The sequence below is a fragment of the Betta splendens genome, chromosome 9, assembly GCF_900634795.4.
Source record: "Betta splendens chromosome 9, fBetSpl5.4, whole genome shotgun sequence".
In the NCBI taxonomy this organism is placed as follows: Eukaryota; Metazoa; Chordata; class Actinopteri; order Anabantiformes; family Osphronemidae; genus Betta; species Betta splendens.
In genome coordinates, this window is record NC_040889.2 from 23,892,040 (window position 1) to 23,917,250 (window position 25,211).

General features: G+C 51.0%; 1 protein-coding gene across 2 annotated transcripts in view; it reads right to left on the reverse strand.

Annotated features, from left to right (window-relative positions):
- The window catches only part of ptch1 (patched 1), a 35,564-nt gene that overhangs the window by 9,243 nt on the left and 1,110 nt on the right, over positions 1-25,211 (reverse strand). For both annotated transcript variants that reach the window (XR_008695623.1, XM_029162062.3), the window contains exons 2-17: positions 24,337-24,529; positions 14,958-15,147; positions 14,620-14,689; positions 14,348-14,439; positions 12,826-13,030; positions 12,616-12,737; positions 10,605-10,752; positions 9,188-9,319; positions 8,944-9,099; positions 8,773-8,871; positions 7,754-7,879; positions 5,917-6,035; positions 4,666-5,374; positions 3,771-4,080; positions 2,582-2,724; positions 135-318 (exon numbers count right to left, since the gene is read on the reverse strand). Coding sequence is in view for 1 of the 2 variants with exons in the window: in XM_029162062.3 (XP_029017895.1) it covers positions 135-318; positions 2,582-2,724; positions 3,771-4,080; positions 4,666-5,374; positions 5,917-6,035; positions 7,754-7,879; positions 8,773-8,871; positions 8,944-9,099; positions 9,188-9,319; positions 10,605-10,752; positions 12,616-12,737; positions 12,826-13,030; positions 14,348-14,439; positions 14,620-14,689; positions 14,958-15,147; positions 24,337-24,529 (2,998 nt within the window). In the remaining variant the exon portion in view is untranslated. The remainder of the gene's footprint in view (positions 1-134; positions 319-2,581; positions 2,725-3,770; positions 4,081-4,665; positions 5,375-5,916; positions 6,036-7,753; positions 7,880-8,772; positions 8,872-8,943; positions 9,100-9,187; positions 9,320-10,604; positions 10,753-12,615; positions 12,738-12,825; positions 13,031-14,347; positions 14,440-14,619; positions 14,690-14,957; positions 15,148-24,336; positions 24,530-25,211) is intronic.

Below are 25,211 nucleotides of genomic sequence, written 5' to 3' on the forward strand. Positions count from 1 at the left end.
CAGTGTGGTACAGTAAAATCCAATACCTCACTTCAAACTAAGAGCAATAATTCAACCCACAAGAGGTAAACGCTGCTCACAAGTAGTGATCGCCTCAACAGTCCCTGTAAAACATTGGATTTTTAAGGGCTTACTGCTGAAGCGTGTCTCGGGCATGGAGTCGGTGGGGTCGTGGAGCCACTCGGGAGGGTGTGGGCGGATGTTTGCCTGCGAGGCGGCGTACGCCACAGGATCGTTGCTGACCCAGGCGGTTAGGTAGATGTAGAAAGCCCCGGGGTTGATGATCCCGTCTGCGTCCACAAGCCTCTGGCGGGTCAGCTGCGAAGATGAGAGGGGAGACCAATGAGTGATAGCAATATAATTACGCTGTGTTTTCTCACGCATGCCAGTGTTACATTTGGCCCGTTCACACTGAGCCCAGCCACGGTCTGAATTTTGAAAACGAAATAATTAGCGAATGGAAACTTGGTGGAGCCCGCGTGGCTCGTCATGTTGTAGCCGTTCAGTTTGCACTGGAGACAAAAACGTATTGTGGAAATAAGACATGTAGAGCCAAAACATTCTACAGGTGAGCTGACCACAGAAATGTTTATTTATACACACGCATGAGCGCTGAAGAACGTAGCAGCTTTCAAAATAAGAGTCAAATATTAGTCCCGCTCTTTCCAACCGAAGAAAGATCAACAAGTCAAACACTGGTCGCCTTTCTGAAAGTTCCCGTACTTCCCATCACAGCTTCCCAGAATTATCATGCCACATTAAAACATGGAAAATGTTGAATCAGCTTCTCCCTTTACATCCAGCAGATACTGGCTGGCCAACCTCAGGCCCAGTGTCCTGACCACTCTGAATAAATCTACGCAGGACGCAGCTGCTGCACATGAAGGAACCACAAGGAAGTTTTTTCACGGTTTCATACATTCAAAGTTCGTAGATGAATCCTACTGGTTCAACTGGTTTTACATTTTCAGCGCAACTGCCCTGAAATGTTCTCGTCAGAATGTATTGAAACAACTTCATGCACTGAGCGTTCCAGTCTGCCGTGTTTACTGGTCAGCGGGTACTGTAGACTGGACCTCGCATGTGGCTGAGGAGCGTTGTCGGCCACTTTGTGTGTCCTGATGGGTAAAACCATCACACTGCTCCTCTGCCTAGGACGCAGGTGGGTTATATGTCAAAGTTCATTCCCACATAAATTCCTTCCTTACAGGATGAAGCTCTACTCGTGTAGTTAGGCAGACGAAGAAAGGAGCAGGGTTTTTTTTTCTGATGGGTGGGGAGAGAAAAATTGCTTGAGTTAGCGTAACAATAAAAAAATTGGCTGGAGTCCCTGAGCACGTCTGTGTGCAGTTAACCTGGTTGTTAACACTGAAGGAAATGCCACCCAGCAAATGGAGTAGAGCTATAAAAATAACACAACATCTGTACAAATGTTACTCGCACTTTCTTCTCCTGACCTCTACGGGTACCCAGAATGCCCGGCGCCGCGGACCGACCCCAGCAACAGCACAGCTCTATGGTGCCGGTGCTTTTAAAAGGGTCCTGCACACTCATCTCCGTGTGCAGCTTCACCGTTGGATCGCCCGGCTTTCAAACCGGCAGACACGCACTGAACCGGCTTCACGTGACTCCAGGTCAAAGCCATAGGGAGCGAATGGTCGCCAAGCATGGACAGAAAAGTTCGCAGATCGGAGGCAAAACCCACACGAATGCACAAACGAGCCCACACGTCTCAGCGGGAGCCAGGAGAGAGCGTTGGTGAGAGAGCTGGATTCCACGGGATCTGGATTGAATTTACCAGCAGGACGCACAACAACTGCGTGTCTTCAAGCTGGCACAGGAAGCCCAGGCGGCTCCGCTCCCACACCTCCCAGCAAATACACGTCCCTCACACACACAGGAAGTGGCATCAAAGGCCTGTCGCCGACGAAACGAGAACCACCGCACAGCAACGAGGAGATACAGTGTGCCTTTCATAGTCAGTGTAGACAGTCATATGCAGAGATCGTGGCTTTTCCTGTGTTTCATCTTTGCTTAAGTCCACGCCAAGAATCTCGTTTTTACATTTCCCCAGTTCCTTATCGCGTGTTTTGCTGTTTCCTGCCCAGTTTTCGTAGGTGGTGCCGAACCAAAAACTCGAGTTCGCTTCCTCTGCACCACAAACAACCTTTAATCTCATTTCCTCCCTATTCTCTCCCATCCCTATCTTCCACCTTCCGCCCTTTTGTGAGCTTCACTTGTGGCACTGCTGGACGGCAAACACTTCCCTCATCGTACCTCAGGTCACGCATGTGCGCCTTATGCACAGGCACGACGGCCAAGTGGGAGAAGCGGCTCCAGCGAGGAGTTGATAGGTTTTTCAGAGACGGGCTGCGGCCCCAGTGAGAACTTTAAATTCCTGGGCTCGGTAAAGTCATCACGGCGAAAAGACGAAGACAGACGCGGAGAGAGGGCGCGTGAGAAACGAGCGGTGAGACGGGCGTGGCACGGACACACACGCGATCCGCATGCGCCGACTCCGTGAGCGCACAGCTCCGATTCGACTTTTAACATCTAACATTACCACAGGTCCTCATCACACCTGGCTGAAGTTGATGGGCTTGTCCCTGCGTCCCGTCTGCACCAGCAGCTTGTAGGCCAGGACGCCGTCCTGAGAGCCGTTCTTGTAGCTGCCGAGCGTGATGCGGCCGCCCTCCCAGTCCTTGTCGAACGCCTGCTGGAGACCTGCGAGACAGCGAGACAAGAGCCGCGGGGGCGAGGGTCAGAAAGGCCCGTTCAGGAGACACCAGCTCCACACAGCCTGAAACGAGTTTGACTGATTTAATGCGATAACTCTGTTCTACCCAACTGCTCTATTCTCAACCACCAAGCAACCACTTCAAAAGCCTTAAGATCTGCTGCTTTTGATTCAAAGTGATCATTAGGGAATATATCAGTAACATGTGTCCTTTTTTTTCTATACTATTCTCTAATCCATATGTGTATTGCTCCCCTCCCCTGCCCTCCCCTCGCCTCCTCCCCCCAAGGCCCACGCTGTGGTCCGTCTGTGGGAGATGTTGTTTTGGGTCTCGTTCCTTGGCCTGTCTGGCTCCAATTTGTCCCACCATCGCAGAGAGCAATATCAGACACAGAGCCCCCCCCCTCACCAGCACTCTGTGTGGTTCCAAGCCAGCTCACACACTATGTGAGTCACAATGTGTTTTATCGCTGGGGGAAAGTCAGCGAGTGCGCTTCCTTAAAATGAACCCTCTTCTTTAAAGGGGGGTTAGTAGTGAAACGATGCCGAGCATCACGTAGGACGTTCACTATTTGAGTTGGATGATTTCTCTCTTGCCGAAAGGTCCAACATGCGACATGTTGATAGCGCGTACAAAAGCACAGCTCCGCATTCATCCCCCTCCATCAACCCCACTTACGGAAGACACAAATGATTTTAATCAGCTACTGTCAGTGTCCATTTCGCAACCCCACCTACTTCTGAATTGCAGCCCAACATCTTGCTTCCTGCACATTCATGTCAAAACACAGAAGAATATAATGACCTCAAAACTGTTTCACAAGAAAGTAAATTATTCCCATGCCTAGTCCACCACGGATAGTGATGTTGAAGACGGTATTAATAACCAAATCATCTGTGACATCAGTAAACACTCTGAATCACATTACAATAGTGGGTCTGACCCGCTTTGTGGTTGTAAACTGAAACAAAGGGAGTGGCCCCACTCAACCTGGACCTGGCGATAGCCTCAATATATGAATCTGGACCTCACCCTGCAGCCAGTCCCTGAAGTACTGAAGCCACATGCGAGGCAGCTGCCCCGTGTCCTCCTTCAGCACGTAGCGGACAGTGTGGAACCGCTGGTGGAGCTGGTGCAGCAGGGGCTGGTTCTGAGCGTAGTCGGACTGCTGCGTCACCACGTACATGTTGTAGAAGGAGAAGAACTTGAACTGGGCGCCGATGAAGTCGTACTCGCTCGTCTCCCTGGGCACGATGTCCGTGAGCTCCAGGCCGTCCCTCACCTGGGTGGTGCCGTATAAACTGACTCCCAACAGGCACAGGAAGAGGCCGATCACGACCACCTGGGAAGAATTATGCAGACGTCAATCAATATAGGCGAGATCGACTAACACATGAACAGGACCATTCACTTGCAAATTGAGTCCACGTTTAGCTCAACCGTGTTCCCGTCTACAACCAGGTTTCCCCCGATTTAGATTTTTAACATTGTTGCCACGATGCTTAAAATAAAACAAAACAGGAACCAGACTGCTAAAGAAACATTCAACAATAAGAGCAGTGATGGATTAGGGCATCGGTGGAGTGCTTGAAGTCATTTGGTAATAAAGGAAAACATTTGACAATGCGATGAAAAGTCCAAGCCTTTCTAATAATGTCAAGTTCAGGCCGCCAGATGATTTCAGTTCTGGAGAGCTTTGAGAGGACGGGCCACCCACCCGCCTAAAGTCAGAGTGTGTGCGTGCTTGTAAGTGACTCAGATAGGACATGACCACAATCTCCACCCCCGATTTCCTCCTACTGCCAGTGCTCTGTTTGCTCTGGTGACTAAACCTCCCATTCAAATTATCACAGCGGTGAGTCAGCACAGGCCCACTCTTACCTTCTACACTGGATCTTTCTACAAAAGCACGCACACGTGAACCCACCTTGGTGGTGGGCTTCAGAAGAAACGGCGCGTAGTGCTTCTCAGCGAACGAGGCCAGGGTCCAGCGGGAGCAGGGGGGCTCCAGGCAGCCCAGGCCCCTGGAGGCGTCTCCGAACTGGGACAGGAGATCCCGCGTGGAGCTGGCGTTGTCCGGGCTCTGGCCAGTCGGTGAGGCGGCGTCACCCTGAGGAACCGAGCCGCCACTCGAAGCCTGCGCCGCTGCCGTCGGAGGAGGAGCCGGGTGATGATGATGATGATGATGATGATGATGCGGAAAGCCAGCAGACCCTCGCGACCCCCCAGCGTTTCGCATGGCGCAGTTGTTGTTGTTCAGGTTGCTGCTCCTGCTGCTGCTGCTCCTGCTGCCGCCGGTGTTGCCGCCGTAGTAGTCGCTGGTGGGGTTGCTTCTAGTCGGCGCTGGGTTCATGGGCTGCACCGAGATCTGAGATCTGGGCTCGGCGGTGGTGTAAAAGGCCTGAGTGCGCGGGTCGTACTCCGTCCGGAGCTGCACCGTCGACTGCATGGTGATCTGGGTCTGCTGAGCAAAGCCGTGGCTGCTGTAGGACGGTGGGGGGCTGCTGTAGGACGGAGGGGGGGTGCAGTACGAAGGAGGAGGGGTGCAGTAGGACGGCGGCGGGCTGTAGCGACTCCCGTCGGCTCCGTCCACGTACGCCTGAGGCTCGATCTGAATCACGCGATTGGCACAGGGGCTGAGAAGATAAGGATGGTGGCAAATGTCAGCGCGTGGACTGCTGGGAAGAAATTACTAGCAAAGACTAAATGGGGGTATTTTAATGCTAAAATAAATTTTGTGAAACTTTAGTTGTGGTATGATAGAAATGTGGATGTAAAAATATTTTAAATGAACTTTTAGTAGTGCATGTTTTTTTTCCCTTCCTCTCTGGCAGCAGAACGAAACACACAGCTGAAACCCAAACAGGGAATTTAATAGTGTGTTTGCACATCTGTACAATCCCTGTGCCAACAAGCCTGCCCAGACGGGCAGGAAGACTGGTAAAGTTTAATAAAGACTGTGACACATAAACAGAGCGAGCAGCTAAACAGAAACACTCAACTTAAGTAGTAATTAGGTTTTGACCGAGGGGGATTAGGATGGAAATATCTCAGAGATAACTGGGTGTTAAAGTTACTCATTGTCAGATCAGAGATCAGAGGAAAACATGAAAAGAAAAATGGAGGAAAGCGTCAACTTTCATCGGCGATGAAAGACTGTTTGTGTACTCGTGCACACCTGTAGAAGCAGCAGAAGATGTCGAAGCGTCTGTCTTCTCGCCGGTAAAGGTCCATGCTGAGGATGGCGGGGAAAATGAGCAGCACCATGGCGAAGTTAAACACCACGACCACTGCGGCCTGCGTGAAACGGGGAGGAGACGGTTCAGGAGGGATGAAGTCTAAAGCAGAGAGACAAAGGCTCCCAGGGTAATAACTTCATTCAGAGTAACAAAGAACAATGTTCTCAATCAATCAGTCTCCAACTGTGACTAATGGATCCAACTGCACAATGTTGGGCCGCTTCAAACACTGGGAGTCTTTAAATACACCTTAAAATAACACAATCAGAACAACCTGGCGTCAAGGAGAAATGGCCTTTCAACACATTTTCACTTCCTTTCAAGACAAAAACACTGAGTGTGCAGAGGAAAAAGTCAAGTGTGTGTGTGTGTGTGCGTGTAATAGAAGCCAGTACAGTGTTGTGGTTAAGTATTTGAAGGTGGTGCGTTGGAGCAGAAAGTGGGGGGGTTGGGGTTAGGTTGGGGCCCTGCCCAGACTACAATCTGGATCTTGCGTAGTTGCCAGACCACTACACAAACACACACTTACACAGAGGCATACGCACAATCCTGTGTGTGTGTATGTGTGTGTGTCAGACCACCCAAGGAGCCAGAGGCCCGCGAGGCCTGAGGTGATGAGCAGGCGCTACGGCTGTACAGACAACACACACACACACACACACACACACACACACACACACACACACACACACACACACACACACACACACACACACACACACACACACACAGCTTAGACAACTGTACAGCCTCCTACTTAAACCACACCTTAACACCAAGCACACACACACACACACACACACACACACACACACACACACACACACACACACACACACACACACACACACACACACACACACACACACCTCCGCCCTGACTCATTCCTTAGTGCAATGCTCAGTCTGCTATTAATGTGGGAGAACAGAGGAGATGAACTTGGAAAAAACAACTACGTACAGTAGAGTAATGAATCCTCAATCGGCCAACTAACATCCAGACAGATACAGCGCTACTCTACTCACACACACGCATAGCAACCGCTAGCTGACCCCGGTGTGGAGAGATTTATCATCACATCTGTCCTCCGTTCATGGATGTGTGTGTTCCCGTGTGGTTTTGTGTTATCTGGACAAAATTCCTGTGTGTGTGTGTGTGTGTGTGTGTGTGTGTGTGTGTGTGTGTGTGTGTGTGTGTGTGTGTGTGTGTGTGTGTGGATGGAAGGAAGCAAATGAGAGACATAAACGGAGCGAGGCAGCGAGAGGAATTCACAGAGGAATTAAACTCACAATCAAAATAACTTGGAAAACATTAATTAAAAACAGTTAGTGTTGATACCTTTATTTCTTGCCAAACACTGACACCATCTATTCAGTTATTTTGTTAAACAGAGGGGATCCACAAGGAAATTTGTAGAATTGGGAGAAAAAAACACTTAAAATATCATCCTGTCATCAGGTTCACTTCTTGTCGACTGACTTGGTCTTTGCATGAATTAATGGTTTAATGAGCTATAAGAGCTATAAGTCTGTCCGTCTGACCGACGTCTGTTTCTGCTGTTTTATTGACGTCGATAATTACTGACAGATGTTAAGAATAAGAGTGAGCGTTCCACTCTGGAAGCCCTACGATGCTCAGACACACACACACACACACAACTGTGTGCGTGTTGTGAGGACACTCAATGACATAATGCAAACGCTTAGCTATCATAGCTAACATCACACAAACTGTTCTTTTCAAGCCTCCTAAGGAAACATCTTTTCTGGGCCATACCTGTAGGGAAAAAGCCCTGAGTGCTGGGATGGGGATGAGCGCTGCCATGAAGAAAGCGGTGACGTTACTGATGGAGGTGAGAGCCACGCTGGCCCCTGTCCTCTTCAGACACTCCCCTGTACGGTCCTGAAACAGCAGACACAGAGAGGTCGATGAAGGGAAAAGCAACGCTCCACATCGTTTGATCAGATTTTAGCCAAGGGCAAAAGTCTACCACTAGAGATTATGTACAATTATCATAACACTGATATGAGTGACAGTGATTGCAGTGTTTCTTGACGCCCTGAAGTGTTTAGATAATCTACCCGGAGTGGATGGAGAAGCAGCCAGCACAAAATGACCTGCTGCCCCTCAATACAAAGCAATATTAAGTCAAACCACTGCTAATGGGGAACTTTCTTCGCGAGATTGTTTGATAAATGCAAGCACAAAGAGCCGTGAAGCGTAAGGGAGGTGTGGCAGCAACTGTGTGAAGACTGTGAGGACGTGCAGGACCACACAAGCGCCTCTTTGTGTGTGTGTCAGACGGCGAGAGATCAAGTTCAGCTCTGTTTAGTTTTCATCTCAGCCACACAAAAGGGAGCTGGAGGATGAGGAAGGCGCAGAGACGATGCCTGGAAGGGAGGGGAAGCCGGGGAAAACAAAAACAAGCAAATACATGCCGGTGTTTTCCCCGCTGGAGATGAAGAAATAACCCACTCCAGAAAAACAAACATCATGTCACGGTGGAGAAATGTCCATATTGGCACTGCTGATTTGGGGTTTTAGCCTTTATTTGCACACAAGGTAGTCTTCAGCGTGCTAAGGGATCATTTAAGAATGGAAAGCAGACAAAAAGTCCAAAAGTTGTTTTGATTTAATAAAATAAAAAATACACAAGGCTGAATGAGTGGCACTCAGAGCTGCCCGATGCTTCATCAAAGGCAGCGACGGGCTTTCACGCATTCCTCCAGGGCGGAGATAAGCCGGTGAACAGGCAGGGACACGGCAGAGACGGGCGGCTCAGCGCCGTCACTCACCTCGAACGGGATCCTCTTGTTCTGTCCGGTCTCACTGAACGCATGCGCGAGGAGGAAGACGTCGTCCACTCCGACGCCCAGAGCCAGAAAGGGCAGCACCTGTGTCACACGGCGAACGCATTAACGGCGGCCGGGACGCGGCCATCGGGGCTCCGGAGCTCCCGCACGTACCTGCGTGGTGGCAGCGTTGAAGGAGATGCCCAGCAGCGAGCAGAGGCCCAGGCCGGCCGCCACCGACAGCGTCACCAGCAGAACGCCCGCCAGGCCCACCGCGCCCTGAGACTTGGCGCAGTCCCACCGCAGCATGGTCAGACAGGCGTACGCCAACTGGGCGGGGGGAGAAGAAGCCATGAGCAATCTGACGGGCTCACGTTGCGCCCGGTGCAAGACCGGAGTGCCGTGTCATCAAATTCACCATTAGCAGGTAGCCACTGGCCACGCGGATGACGCTGATTTCGGAGAAGGACTTCAGAATGTCTTCCAGGGTGGTGGTGGTGAACGACAAGACCTTCTGGGAAGAATTGGCGGTCACACTTTGAAGTACTGCCTAGAGAGGAAGATAAACAGACACAGAGCGTTATAGAAATAGCCTTTAGTAGAGAAGTAACAGGGAGCCACAGCACAGCAGCTCAGCAAATCTTTAAATTCGACCACAACCACGAAACCAGCGCCTCCTTTAGTTTCCACACAGCTGAGCCTTTGACCTGTCTGATTTGAACACGCAACTAATGCCGCCTCGTGTTCTGTTTACCTAATCCTCCCTGTGAGCGCAGATGAAGATAGGTGCATTTGAGCCAAACTACAAACTTCCATCCGCCTGATGAAGCCGCGTGTGTCTCCGGTCGAGACAAACTGCAGGCCTGAGTAATGAGCTCGGCCTCCGGCGAGGGAGGTTTCTGGGAGAATGTGCGGACAGCGCCGTGACCCGTCCTCTCCCGCGCTCGCTATCTCGGGGCAGACAGCTGGCTTCAACATTGGACCGCGGTTACTGCTCAGCGGGGAGCAATGCTGCCTGACACACGTTGGGAAACACGCACCGGAGCGCACATGCGAACTCGCACGTGGGTCAAAGCACATACCAGCATGCGTGCACGTACTTCTCCTTGTGCTGAACAGTCGTCACACACACACACACACACACACACACACACACACACACACACACACACACACACACACACACACACACACACACACACACACACACACAAACGTAGTAGCACTGTTTGGCACCTTTTACTTGTTTTAGACTTTCCATTGATAAAAACACTGTGGAAACAGCTACGCCCCCTTTTGTCAACGGTTGCTGTGCCTTCAGATGAACGGCTCACACACACCCACACCCACACCCACACACACACACACCACACACACACACACAAGGTCACACCATGTCGAACAGAGTTTGGGGCCCCCAAAACAAAGACCAGATGATGTCACACATGAGCCACCAATGGGGCCACAGATGGGAAAGCAATTGTCTGTGAACTTTCGAGTGTGTTTGCATGTGTGTTTGTACATGAGTACGTGAGAGAGAGAGAGAGAGAGAGAGAAAGAGAGAGAGAGAGAGAGATCAGCACTCCTTTAATGTATTCCAGACATTCTCTCTGTTGCTCGATTCTTCACTGAGCAGCAAGTAGAAAGCTTTCGTCCTTTACCACACACCAACTGCACTTGAAGTATCTTTCATGTGCCCAGGCTTTGGATGGGGCCTTTCCATGTTCACCCGCAGCCGGCCATTGATTTACAGCGTGGCCGGCATTTTTCCCCCCCTTTCCTTTTGTCCATTTTTCTGAATCGCTGTCCCCCGCGCTGCGCTAGCTGGCACTTACTTCAGAGTATCTCCTCTGCCAGGCTTCTAGTATCGCTGCAGCCTTTTCCTCATTCCAGTTGATGTGGGAAACCTGGTCGTAGCCCCGAAAGTGCTCGAACATCTGCTTGGGGGTCATCAGCTGAAACATGGTCTGTAACGCCTGGGCACTGGAAAGGATGGAAGGAGGGGGGGTGGCAGAGGGCGAGGGAGGGAAAAGATAAAAAGGATGGAGGCACAAGAACAAAAATCAGAGGGGGCCAACGTAAAGCAAGCATTCACAGTCAACGTCAAGGTTATACGGAAAAGCTTTCACATGAGGCTGGAACTTTTCTTTGAACACAACAGAACTTTTGTTTGATTCTCATCAACACATTGCATTAAAAAAGAAAACATTGGCTACTCAGGCTCAACTCCATAGATAACCAATACTGAACACCGGGTGTGTGGGCACCCAGAAATAACAAGGTCCAAAGGGAGCGCCAAGCTAACAGGGAAGATGAGGGAAGCAGAGGAGGTGGAACAGTCCCAGGATGTTGTCAGAAAATCTGTTTAATTTCTACATCAGGACGTCCCAGAACAGACAGGGCACTAATTTAACTGGCGAGGGAAGAGGGGAAAACACTGCGCGGGCGGACGGAGGCCGACGCTGGACAAAAGTCATGAAAAACAACGACGTTACCCGCAATTTAAGCAAAATATTGTTCTGTCTGATTTGACTGTGAAGCCCTCAGAGTCGCTGCATTGGCCTTAAGATGAGGAGCACAAGTTTCCACTTGGTAAAATACCTGAAATATCTGCACAAATACAAATACCCACTATGTGCTGCAATCTTTACTTTGATGGCAAATACTAAACATTAGCATTGCTGATGTTGCGTGTCCTGCTGATTTAGGATGTAACTTAATTACACAAAGAAATAAAAAGACCCAGAGATGAACATTGTAAAGCATTTACTGACTGAACTTGATGGTGATGAAGGAAGTGCATGATACCATAAAATAGAAATATGGTTCAAATAGTGAAGGAATGCACTTAGCTTCAGTTTACACATTAGTAAAGTAATGAAGCAATCCAACAAATGATTTTGGACCGGAGTCTAACTACAGAACAGTGGTCGACTCATGCTGGGCCTTTTCAATCATCAAATTTTACGGCCTCCGATGGTGCAGACGTTCGCGAGTCGCTCGCTTCATGAATGTGATCTCTGTAATGTGGTGATAATCACAGTAATGGTGGCAGTTAGTAAACAAGATGTAGAAACTCTGTGCCAGCAGTAACACACACACACACACACACACACAACACACACACACACGCACCCTAATGACCCAACGTTGCCAGGAGAAAACACAAGCACAAAACAAACAACGCACCCCACTGTACTCGCTGTGTGTGCAGGCCGGCCTTTGTGTGTCCACAGATGTGCCAAAGAAACTGCATTTTTGCATTAAAATATGTGGCTCATTAACAAAGTGTTGGCTAATTTGTGTAGGTTTCCACTGGTAAATGAAGCTTCGTATGGCCGAATAAAAAAATTGGACATTATAGGTTTCGCATTGAGGTAAAAAAAGTCAATAAGATAAAAATACACTGAATTACTACATGTACAAAACGTTGTATATGTGTGTAGGTGTACCACTTAATCTATAGGTTTAGTCCTGCTGCTTTTGCTCAAATCAAATCCATGTAACTCAAATCACTGTATATTTGGACAAACTAGCAAGGTAATAGATCACTGTGTGTGTGTGTGTGTGTGTGTGTGTGTGTGTGTGTGTGTGTGTGTGTGTGTGTGTGTGTGTGTGTGAGAGAGTGGGCAGTGTCCAGGCAGAGCTGAGCAAGAACAGCTGGAGCTCTAAGATTTCACTGGAATCTGCTAATGACTGCAAGATTTACAGCGCACACGCACGCGCGCACGGCGTTTTCTGAGCGCGTAAAAGCACAGAAAAGCCACACACTCCTTCCAGAATAAGCGCTGCAGCCATCCCAGCGGTGTTTATGAGGGTGTGTACGTGTAAGTGTGGGTATGTTACCTGAGCAGGGGCCCGCTGCCATTCTTGGTGGTCCCTCCCACGATCAGCTCCTCCTGCCAGTGCATGTACTTCCTGGACACGCCGTAGCAGCCACCGCTGAGGGCCCGCGCCACGTCCAACGGCTGGCGACGGCCAGACAGTTTGTGTGAACACCACAGCAACATCATGCCTCCGTATCACATACACACAGTGGATATCGTGCAGGCCCACCTTGGTGGAGTTCTTATTGGGCGCAGTACCGGGGCAGTCGGGGTCGGCGGGATTGAGACAGGGTCTGTCCATGTAGCCGCGTCCAACATCTGCTTTTTCTAACATTTCCTCAAAGACAGTGACATCGATATTATACGTTCGCAAACCCTTTAGGAAGTCCTTAGGGTCAAAGTTGGTCCACTGGAGAGGGTCTTTACTGTGGCCCCTAGAGACAAATAGTGCAAAATTAAAAGCACGAACATTTAAAGAAAATGAACTTGAATTACAGAACTCCAACAAACGGGAAAAGCCCCCACACCAAAACAAATATGACGAGCAGAATTTCCTCCGCTGCCCAGGGCGCGGGATTAACTCATGCCATGTGCCTGTAATGTTAATAGGCCAGTTTCCGTAGTGTGAAAGTAGACGCAGACTAGATTTGGAAAATGTGATAATGTCATGCGAACGGTGGCTACGTGGACGCCTGTGTGAGAGCCAACTGCGGCCGCAGTAGCTGGCAGCCCCGGTTCTGGTCGGGGCGCCGGTGTTGGTGAAAGGCCCGTCGCTGGAGACGGCTACAGGCTTGGGTGCAATAACCTTGAAACAGGGAATTCTGCGAAGCCCAAAAACGGCCTCCTCCTTCTTAGGCGGCAAGAAAACAATAGTTGAAGAACAATTCCCATCATGCAATGGCTAAGTGCTGAATTCCAGCTCCCAACCAGTCCTCGTCTCTCTATGCCCAACACATTCCAATCTCTCTTTCTCTGAATCTCTCTCCCTCTCTGTCATTCAGACTACATTGTACGTGTTTAACCAGGCTTGGGTTATTATTCCCAGGCTCCCAACCAGAACATAGTAAAAACCTTATTTACCATCTGAGACCAATGGGCAGCACGCATAAGACTTCCACATTTTCCGAGGACGGGAACTCGGGCCCGATAACGTCCACGCGCTGATGAAACATGCATGCACCCATGGCGATGGCTCGCACCATGTGCATGCACACACACATGCAGAAGTAAGTGTCTGCTGAGTATTACTGTAGCAGCAGGCCATTAGCAACAGAAGGGCCGGACAATGGTGTGAGGCCCAGGGCTCGAGAGGAACCATCGCCAGCGATACGCATGCCAGCAACCACCACAATAGAGCCTTCAGAGAGGACGAGTTCAGGACACACACACACACACTGCAGTGTCTCTTTGGATGGGCTGAGTGTGTTTGGGCAGCCTCGACTAAACGGGTAAAAACAAGCTCTCCACATCACATCTCTATGCTTCACTCGCTATCTCGAAAACAACCTGAGCGCAAACATCACCATGTAAACTAATCCTACTGTACAAGCTGCACTGGGGTTCACAATCCAATATATTGAGTTGTGGCCTCACGATGTGGATAATGCTGATCTCTAAACCAGGATTTTGGTTGCTTGACTGTGTGCTGAGAAATGTCAGTCTAATGACGTGCTGTGTTGGCATGTTTGGATTACGATGGCATGTCATAAAACAAAGATTCTGTCTAGTAAAAAGGGATTTTATGTACTTACGGGAGATAGGCCATTCCAGACTGGAGCTTGGCTCCCTCCCAGAAACAGTCTAAAGGGGTGATGATGAGGCATGGATGTAGATTTTCATTGATCTAATTGGACCAACACACAAACACACAGCGAGAGAGAAACTCATTGACAGCACAAAGCGGATTTGGAGAAGCACCGAAGAAAAACATTTATATTGGTAAAGCTTCAACTCTGGGAGGAGAGGAGCAAATGTGCCAATAAAAATGACTTTTCAAAGTCGTAGTAAATCTTCTGCATCTTACCTGATTCAAAAAATGAGTTTCCGTGACTAGTTCTCCTGATTTATAGCACAAGTCTTCTAATTTCCATTGTCTGAAAGGCAGAACAAATGAGATTCTGTTTAGTCATTGCCCCATACCATCCAGAGCCCCTCAGGATAGACAGGTTGAGGAAAGATAATCAATGCTAATAAATCTTTCATCATGATGTCTATGTGCCAGTACCGCCAGCCAAAACACATCTGAATACAAATATGCAGGTATGCTGTTTACTTAGAGGTTTCTCGTATTTGTTGTACAGCTGCTACGTTATATTGAACTCTGACGTTAAGCCAGCCTGGGATTAAGAAACAGCCTGTCACCTGCTATAGAGGTAAACATGAACTCTGCTGGCTCGGATGGCGGACTCCAGGTGCTGCAGGAGCGCCTCCACCGTTAGCACGTTGGCTCCCTCCTCCCGCGGCGTCTGGATCATCAGCTGAGGGTTGAACATGGCCTCCTCGCCCATCTTCTGTCGCGTGTACCTCAGCTCCTGGTTCACCCGGCCTCCAACTAGGAAACAGAAAAGTGCGAATGTGTCAAAAGCTATTTACACAAACACTTCATGTATGTTCATGCATTTCTGTCCGAGCAGTTACACTTTCAAGTGCATTTGGGATTGACCCCCTGCTGTTCCTGCGATCCAAACTCATCTGAATCCAAAACACTAACGCCGCACCGGCAAATATCACAAAAGCTGTTTAACGGCAGCGTTGGCAGCATGTGCGTGTTTGAGGACCTCTTCCAGGTTTTCCTCCCGGTACGGTGGTCGAGCTAAGCCCTGTGCGTGCACTCTGAGCTCCCTGCGAGCCCGGGCTACAAAAGCAGCCTTTCAGGCCCCCGAGCTGCCCTGCTCCACCCCGGCGCGGCCTGGCAAAGTCTCGCTCCCCAACAAACGCAGGCGACTGCAGTCGTGCAAGCGCCGGCCAAGTATCGCGTTTTCAATCAAAAGAATAACAAAAAGGTGATCCACAAAGTTATAAGGCATATCAAAGCACTCTTTTATGTATACTTGAGTTCAAGTCTGATTCTGTAGTGCCTGGATGTGCACGGTTCGACTATATCTGCGCCTGATTTACGGCTCAGCCGACCATCGGCGGCTGAAAGCGCAGCGAAAGCTCGACCAATATAAAAAAATCATCTTTTTTCACTTCCTTGCAAACACACCAGAAAAGAGAGAGAGAGAGAGAGGGAGGACTGTGTGAAGAAATCTGTAACATTTTATTATGCCCTAATCCAATTTAGCAATTCCTCACGAATCATGCAACAGCAGGCATAGATTGAATATTTTCAGCCCATTGTAATGGCATTAAAGTTGAACATAAGCATGCTTGTTCTGCTGGGCTGGACCACCCAGTCAGACCAATGGAACGGGGAGAGAGGGGGCCATTTCTCGGGGCATTCTTTTTTCCTGGACCCAAACAGCGTTCGCATCTGATCCTGTCTGAAGGCATGTTTATAATACTCATCATTAACAGCAGACTGGGGCTAAGCGGAGTGACGTGCCCCCCAACGCTAGGTCAGCAACCTCTCGGCGGCCCTGGCTTCAAAATGCGCCCGAAGAGCCGACACACAGTCGCGAGTGGCCTCGTCTGGTTCGCTCGACGCTCAGAAACACTTTTTGGGTTAACCGTTCTGCAAAAAACGGGGGGGGGGGGAGGCCGAGCCGGTGGGTGTAAAGCGAAGACCGGTCTGCTCGGGGCGCTCCGAGCGCTGCCACCCAGAGACCTCCAGTTTACAGCGAGCAGCGAGGAAGGGGACACGTCGGAGGAATGCACTCTCTGGCTACAGGAAGCAGCACATTACAGCCTCGGGCGCAGAGAATTCCACACTTCGCGAAGACACAGCGTTTCGGGGTCAGCGCTCACACGGCCTCGGGGTGAAATTAACACCCCAGCTGGACCAGCGGAGCGAGTGCGAGTGCGTGCGCTGCGCTCTGGCGTGTGTGCAAGCATGTGCGCGAGGATGTGCGTACACACAGCTGTGTTTCTTCACTGACACATATTCCCGTATTCCTTTCTCCTGGAACTGCTTGGCCCCGGGGTGTGTTGATATCTCGCAAGTGTCCCGCTCAAAAGCCCCCCCCAAGGAGCTCCATAACCAGTGTCCTGATTCTGTCCTGCCTCTGAAACCGGAGTAACAGAGAACCTGAATGATTTCATTTGCCTGTGGATGCATTACTTTAAAGAGGGGAGAAAAGACGTCTTGTGTGTGTCACTGTATTGGATTCCTGAGTGCGGGTATTCACCGTGTTGCATAACATTAACCCCTGGTCCCCTCTATTCTCAAAGTAAGGGAACGGGGAGGGGGGCAGCCAAAGTAGGCTTCTAAGGAGCTGACATCACCCCGTTCCTCCTTTCAGTTCTGAACTCCCCCTCCTCTTTATACTCTCATTTTCTCTCCTTTTGCTCTATTCAGCTCTACTCTGATTGGCCAGATCATGATGGCAATCAGCCCGGCCCCTGTGTCAAAGCCAGCCCACCCCCCTTTACCCCTGCCAACTTTCTCTCCCTTCCACACACACACACACACACACACACACACACACACACACACACAAGGCCCCACCCATACACATGTCTTGCGCCTGACAACGGAAGCATCCCACACTTTTAGGGAAAACGTGCAGACCCCAGCGGCACACAACCCTTACAAGGTTTGAGTCTGATGTTGGTAGGAAGACACACACACACACACACACACACACACACACACACACACACACACACACACACACACACACACACACACACACACACACACACACACACACACACACACACACACACACACACACACACACACACACAAACTTCCATCTGCTATAAAAGCAGAAATGCGTTTGCTAAAACATTTTTTGGATGGTTTGATGCATGCACCTAAAACTATACTGTACATACGGCTAAAAACATCCTTCTGTGTGTGTGTATGTGTGTGTGTTCGTGTGTGTGTGTGTGCGCGCATACAGAAAGGATTAGCTGGATTAGGTCCCCTCTCAGCAGGGACCCCCTGTGGTGAGGAGGAAGCCCCTCAAAACCAGGTCAGCTCTCTGCCACCAAGTCTACAGCGACCTCCCATAATCCTGACACCCCGATACCGCAGCGAGGACCGAGCAGACACTCCTCCACCAGTAAACGTACACAACAGGGCTGGATTCACAGGAATAACGTAGGAAGTGGGAACACGGGAAGTGACAGATGTGCATTACTCAGCTGCTACTGCCAATCACCTAGCAGAGCTTTCAAAACAATCCACCTGTTCCTCCACTGTCCATCTGGTTCCACCACCTACGTCCACGGTCACCACATGTCCGTCCTGTAGCTTTGTTTGCTGGATTTTCCCACAATCTGCTGCTTCGCACGACCTCGGCTAGAAAATAAATTCTCGGCATTGGCGATAACTCGAGATATTGAGGCGTAATAACATATATACCGTGCATGTCTAATCATCTGTAGCGGTTGTGGGAGCCGCTTGCACAGCAGTTCCAAAGGCCGAGGTCCAGGTGTGCACACATCCACAAATATGTGCTGAAAGGCCTCAGTGAGAGCCAAGACCCTATCTGACCCAAGACGAGCCCCTCTCACTCGCTTGCTCGCGCTTTCCCTCCCTAAAAGGGGGGGGGGGGGGGCTGCCACACAGGGAAGGGGTAAAATAAGCAAGATGGACTGTGGGTGACTTGGAAGAGGAAAAGCAGGAAACGCTGAAAGGATGGCAGAGGAGGAAGAAAGATATAGGAGAAAAACAGGGCAAACGCTCCACCATGCAGCTGTAGCCGCGTTTGCTTATGCAGCCACCCCGACCCCTGACACAAATGTGACACCCCAGCTGCCAACCCCTGCCCCCCACCCCCCTCCGAACTCCCACCCGTATCACCAACCCTCACCCCCTAACTCCAGCATTACCATATGTATGGCTCTCCTCGCCCCTGATTATGCTAATCACCTGTCCGGCCCCTGCAGCCCCTAAAATGGATGTATTTAGCAGTCGGCTGGCTCCCAATGCAGCTTCCACTAGGCCCGAGTTTACATTCACACACTCCTCAATGGGCAGATTCTTCCACGTTGCTGCCTTCATTCAGGTCCTACTCTCCCTTCCACCCCCCCACCTCCAGCCAGAAAAAAAAATCCTATTCATTTCCACTGGATTCACTGGAGGACAGAGTAGTATAACCAAAGTCTGTTAGTAGCACGCATGCAGTCAGAAAAAACATGCAACTTATTTGTCTGTGTAACTGAGAGGGCATGGAAAATGGAAAAAAAACTTCCATGGATAAAGCAAACATCTTTGCTGTAGGGAAAAAAATAATCTCATCCCGTCTGTCCGGTAAGTGCCTGTCAAATTTAAGCCAGGTGAGCTCTCGCTCCCCCGCTGCATTTGCTGCCCCCTGATTGGCCCAGAGCTCAGCTATAACAAACCGTGACATGAGCCTGAGCAGCCAATCTTAAGCAGCCATCTCCCTGTCATTTCCTGGAGAGATGGGCCGTGATTCCAGGTATCCCAAAATCACACATTCCAAGTGTGGAACCAGAGACAGAGACCGGAGGAGAGACCGCAGACAGAAGCAGGGTGGACTTCTCCTTTATTTCAAGGTGATGGATACTTTTAATTGTCAACACAGGCACCAGTTTTATTATGATACCCGCAAATCTATTAGTAGAACAATAATAGTGACACTAACTTTTAATATGACACGTACAAACAACCACATACACATGATTTGATTTGATTGGATTTGATTTGACAGCTCTGGATTATGATGCGTTCCTCAAATGTTGAGCTCACTGTCCTGCACACGGACAGTAGCTGGTGACTGACTCTGGAGCTTTGAGCCTCTCAATCATTCGACAGAGGAAACGTTTCATCTCGGTATCTCTCTGCCTCGTGTGCGCTTGTGTGGCAGTTGTGTAATAGCTGTTGCTGCCAGAGCCTATGACGTTGTGCAGTCGGAATTGCAATGAACTATACTGCTATGTACATAACCCACATTGGCCCGAGGGGCTAAACAAATTCCATCAATATTCACAGTATTTTGGCATTAAAACGTCTCCAATCTGCAGCCTGAGAGGCATCAATCCTCACCCCAATCTCTCTCCTGCTCTACAGTAGTTAAAGCAGCCAAAACACAAACACACTACGGCCTCTATCCTCCCGCTTCGTCCCTCGCTCCGTCCCTGCTCCCAGCGCATACGCGCTCCCCTTCTGCTGTTCTGTGCTTTCTCCACCCCTCTGGCACTCAGCACTGCGAGGGAGGGAAGAGAGGAAAGGGGAAGAGGGAGGGGAGCGAGGGGAGGGAGGGAGGGAGGGAGGCCAGACCACCCTGAGTGTTTACATTGCCGTGGCTCACTCTGTAATACATCTGGCATTCTGAGGCCACTCTCTCCAGCCAGAGGAGGGGGGGGGGGGGGGGGGGGGGGGGGGTAACGAGAGAAACGAGAGAGACCTTTCTGGCAGCGAAAAGAGAGGGATGGAAGAGAAAGAGGGCGAGAGGAGCAGAGGAGAAGGTAGAAGGGGAGAGGGTAATTCTCTCCGCGGTCTCCTGCGGTCGGTCATTCGCAGGCCTCTGGTTTTTGAATAAGAGCGCCTGGAAGAATGCAGAATGTAAACAGTGAGCTCGGAGGCATCTCAGGATGTCGTCTGTGAATGGGAGCGCCTGGAGACGCGAGACAGCGCGGGGGAATTTATCAGGGTTGATTCACGCGTCCGCTCACCAGGTAGAGCTAACGTACACAAAGCGGCGTTGAAACGAGGGAGCGGCGCGGCGAGTCTGTGTACAGTACCAGAGGCACAATGTTTCCCCACAGTAAATCCCTCACCAGCTAGCCTGCACTTTTCATCAACTCGTAAAGTTTAACACAACACGCTGGAATGTTATTCCTTCTACAGAGGTTTAATCCTGTTTGTACTGAACTGATAAACACAAACTTAATTAAGTCCAGTTTTGGAAGATGGAAAAAAGTGTGTGTGTGTGTGTGTGTGTGTGTGTGTGTGTGTGGTGTGTGTGTGTGTGTGTGTGTGTGTGTGTGTGTGTGGGTATGTGTGTGTGTGTGTGTGTGCGTGATGCACATGTGCATGACGGCCTGCGGTTGTGTGCGAGAGAGAGAAATAGATGGACAGCAAAAGTCAGTGTGTGAGTGCGTAGTGTATATTCTGTGCAAACTAGGAAAAAGCACAGGGTGTGGGCGCATTTGTGTGTTTGATTGCTTACGGCTGCTGAGCAGAAAAAAAAAGACGAGAGGAAGGAAAGAGAAGGAGAAAAACAGATGAATAAAGACGAGAAAATAGCAGAGACCCATCAAAATAGCTCGTCATGGCAGCGCTGGTCAACCACCTACTCATTCACAGAACCAAAGCCTCCCTGCGTGCGTGTGTGTGTTTGTGTGTGCGCACGCGCATGCATGCATGTATCAGTGCTCCCATATACATCAAAAGCCGGATAATTCAATCAGGCAAACCACAATCCCCTCAGTGGAGACGCCGCTTGGAGGCCACTCCTCCTCCTCCTCATCTTCGTCCACAAGAAAGGGCGTCGAGGCCTCCTCCGCATGCACTCAACGCCACAGCGCTCCCTTTCGCCGCCGCCGCCGCTACGGGGAGCGACAACAAAACAACCACCGTCTCCGTCGACTCTGCTGCTAATCACACAAATCGCAAAAAACGAGCCGAGCTCGGCATATAGCAGCGCAAGCATTAGCATAGCGATGCCAACGGAACAATATCCAATACACTCGGTAAGAACAAAGCTAACCGGAGCAACACTGGCCTCAGACCCACTGGCCTCTGCTGGGAGACCGACGTCAAAAGGTTAAACAGGTTCAGAAAACGATAGACCGATACGCTGGAACATCTGGCCCACGAGCTGCACTCATACACGCGGTTGTGTACACACGCATGGACGTCAACACACACTGGGCCAGGACAATTCCTGGTGACAGCTGCAACTTCTGTTCCATCTCTCCCCCACACCACCCCCCCCCCCCCCCCCCCCCCCCCCCCCCCCCCCACCACCTCTGCTGGGAGTCTTCACTCTGCACCCGGGCCACAGGGTGAGTATCAGGTGAGGTTTTAAATAGCGGGGCCTCTACGAGATGACCTCAGGGTCCCGGGGGTCTGACCCTGTGGCCCCTGGCCTCTATACGCATGCCACCCCCGACCAAGAACGCGCCCCAGGACCCGGGTGTCCCTCCAGCCCAAAGCATCGCCCGAGGGCCCCCTCAGGTTAAAAACGCAGTCCAACCACCAGAGCTCATCTGCTTCACCCCGTTTTTAACTTGAACTTCTTCAAAAGGGCCGATTCTATATTCCCCATCAACCACAACAAAACCCTTCTCCGCATCAGCGAAGGCATAGAGCAAAAGAGTCGGAATCTGTCTTATGACTCTAACGGACTCAAACGGGGGTCGATTTCTCTCTTCTGTGTCTTTTCTCCCAAACGCGGCTCATTGTTGATCACCACAAAACCATTGGGGATCATCTACCATTTAAAACCGAGGAGCCCAACGGTCGGTGTTGTGACGCGGAGAAATGCGCACACGGAGCGGAGAGCCACAATAAGACAACTTCCTGTTTCAACTAATAATTTCCTGTGAGCGCTGCAGTGGATATGAACACTTAACGTTTCTATCTGCTTCTCATTTTAGGAGGTCTGTGAAGGAGGAAAAACAAACTACGTCCTGCAGCACCCCCCCAACACACACACACACACACACACACACACACACACACACACACACACACACACACACACACACACAATCGCCTCTTTGTGCGAGCGTGCGTCTCAGCCCCCAATCGGTCTCTGTCGCGTTGTCTAATAAACAGAACTTCCTGTGTCTGGGTGTTTATAAACAGCGCTGACTGAGTGCCGTGTGAGAAGAGACAATCCTCGCAAAAGCCGCCGCACGTGACGCCGCGTAAAATAAACGCGCCGTCCAGCTAATGGTGGTCCGCCGTCGACCCCGGGCCGCTCCAGAACCCGGAGCAAAGCAGGCGACGACAGGAGCGACACGAGATCTGCGACGTACGCGGTTCCACTTGACTGTGATGGAACGGCAAGATACGGCTCAGGCTGTGTGTGTGTGTGTGTGTGTGTGTGTGTGTGTCCACGGGCCACACAGCTTCCAGGCAGGGTCGCGCCTGGGTCGCTTCCGCGGGGCAGTTCCTATTGAAACTCAAGCGGCCGCTCCGTCCTCCCCTGCTCCCCTGTCCTCCTCCTCTCCAGCGATGGGCCGGTCCCCCGGCGCGACCCACAGCCGCAGCGTTCCACGGCCCAGGCAGAACTGATCTATCCCTCAGCTGTGCAGTCTAATCTAAACAAACAGATCTCTCCCCACCGACATCTGGAACCCCTCACGTACCGAGACCTAGAAAACCACCGCGGCCCAGTGTCTTTGTCAGCGTCTGTGTGTGCGAGAGGCTCCGAGCAGCGGCGGGGACAGTGGGAGTCCGCGTTGCAGATGTCCACCGGAGCTGGCTGGACCCGGGTCAAGCCTCTGTCAGGTTCAACACGGAGCGAACTTATGAGGCGAGAGGCCAAACGTGACGGCGGAACTAATACGGGACTAATACATGCTTTGATTCGTTCAAAAGTGCTCCAACACTGTTGATTAGAATGCTAAGAATCTGAGTGTGGCGACAAAAGCTCCAACTCCTGTCCATTTCATTCACGGGGGTCTGAGAGAAAGTGTCGACAACCATTGGCGACCACAAAAAAAAAAAAAAAAAAACACGCCGTCAGGAGTCCCGCGCTGAAGGGGCTCCGAGCTGCTGCGCCTGCGCCACCGCTTGGAGGAAAACACTGTCGGACCCGAGCGGCACGCAAGGCAAGAAAAAACACACACAGCCGACTGTGGGAGGAGGCGGGTGCTTGACCCGAGCGGCAACTTTAACGTCGGATGTCACCGCGGGTCCATCTGTCACGATTGCGAAGGTGGAGGGAAGAAACGGTGACGAGATGCAAACGAGAAGCATAAATTCGGCTTTTCCTTCGCGTCCTCAGCGTCTCGGCAGCAGAATGTGATCCTCCATTCATGAGTCTCGCAGCGCACTCTAGGCCTAAGTGCAGGAATGTGGATCAAAGGGAAAGAAGAAGAAGAAGAAGAAAAAAAAAAAAAGCACAGCCCCTTCCCTTCATACCCCCCTCAAGCACCACCCAAACGCACAGTCCCTTCTCCCCTTAAAAACATTCTATAGGAGAAAAAGCCTCCGCGAGTGTGGCCGTCCACTCCGCGAACACGGGCCCCTGTCCTCGCTCCACTTTTTCCCTGCAGCCACAGACAAATCTTTTTGGAAAGTTGAGAGCTGTCCAAAACGGGACCACACACAGTCTCTGAGCATTCAACTGCTGGGGGCAGAGACACACACACGCGCGCACACAGACACACACACACACCAACACATCACAAAATGGCGGCTTTGACGAAAAATTTCCTCTAAAAGCTTAGCTGTTGGCTTAAGCTTATGAACTGGCACACAACCCAGCAGGTTCCTCTCATTTCGCGTTTTTTAAAAAAAGCTGCACGTGTCCAAAAATAAAATAAATCATTTACCGCAACACGACCTCCCAGGACCCAAATAATAAACAGGAGCCCTGGCTTGTTCACCAGCGGCCGCCGAGACGAAAGCAGCAACTTTAAAGCCCTGAAATAAAGTCCCTTACATTCAAACAGCTGTAAAAACCGGGCCTATATTAAAACGACGGCTTACCTTCCACCCAGAGTTTCTCCACGTCCGTCTCCAAATTAGCTGCCCTTAAGCCCACGGCGAACGCTCCGAAAATCATGAGGCCCACAACTAAAAACTTTCCGCAGTTCTTTTGTATGTAGCAGCCCAGCCTGAACAAAAGTCTCTGGAACTTCGCCCTCAGCCACAGCGGTGCCTTCCTCCCGGTCGCCTTCCCCTGCAACGAGACAGCAATCCTCAAGTCACTGTCAGTCACCAAGCAAAGCTCTTCACTTACCTGGACAGGTGCTGCCTGAAGTCTACAACTCTGCAGAATGGGGGGGGGGGGGGGTCAAATCCCCAGAGCCAGAACCACCGGCTCCGTCGTATCAGTAACATGTCTAAACTGTAACATTAGTAGAGATCTTAATCCCCTACAGGTCCCCCACACGCAGCCCGATCCTCCTCACTTTGCCCGGGGGTGGGGGTGTGGGGGGGTGGGTTATGATGATGATGCTGATCCGCAGCAACTGACAGCGAGTGTCAAACGCCTGCGTCTCTCTGCTTGCAAATAGGACGGCAGCTGGACCTCCGGGGTGGAAGGGGAGTCAACAGGAGGGGACGGCTGCCGCCCCGTACGGTAGGTGGCCCCCGGAGGGAGGGAGCGCCACGCACGGGATTTATGGAAAGCGGCTCCCAGGTCGGCTCCTGAGAATCGCCCCCACGCATGCCCCCCCCCCAGGCCCCCGGCTGAGGGGTGTCAGTGGTCAGAGAAGTAGCCTGAATCAAACAGCGAGGGTAAACACAGGGAGCACCGCCCAGCAGCCTGTGTCCCGGCCTGCACTGGGTGAGGAGCAGCTGCCACTGGTGGTGGTGGTGCTGCTGGTGGAGGGGGGGGGGGGGGTCTCACAATAGTGGTG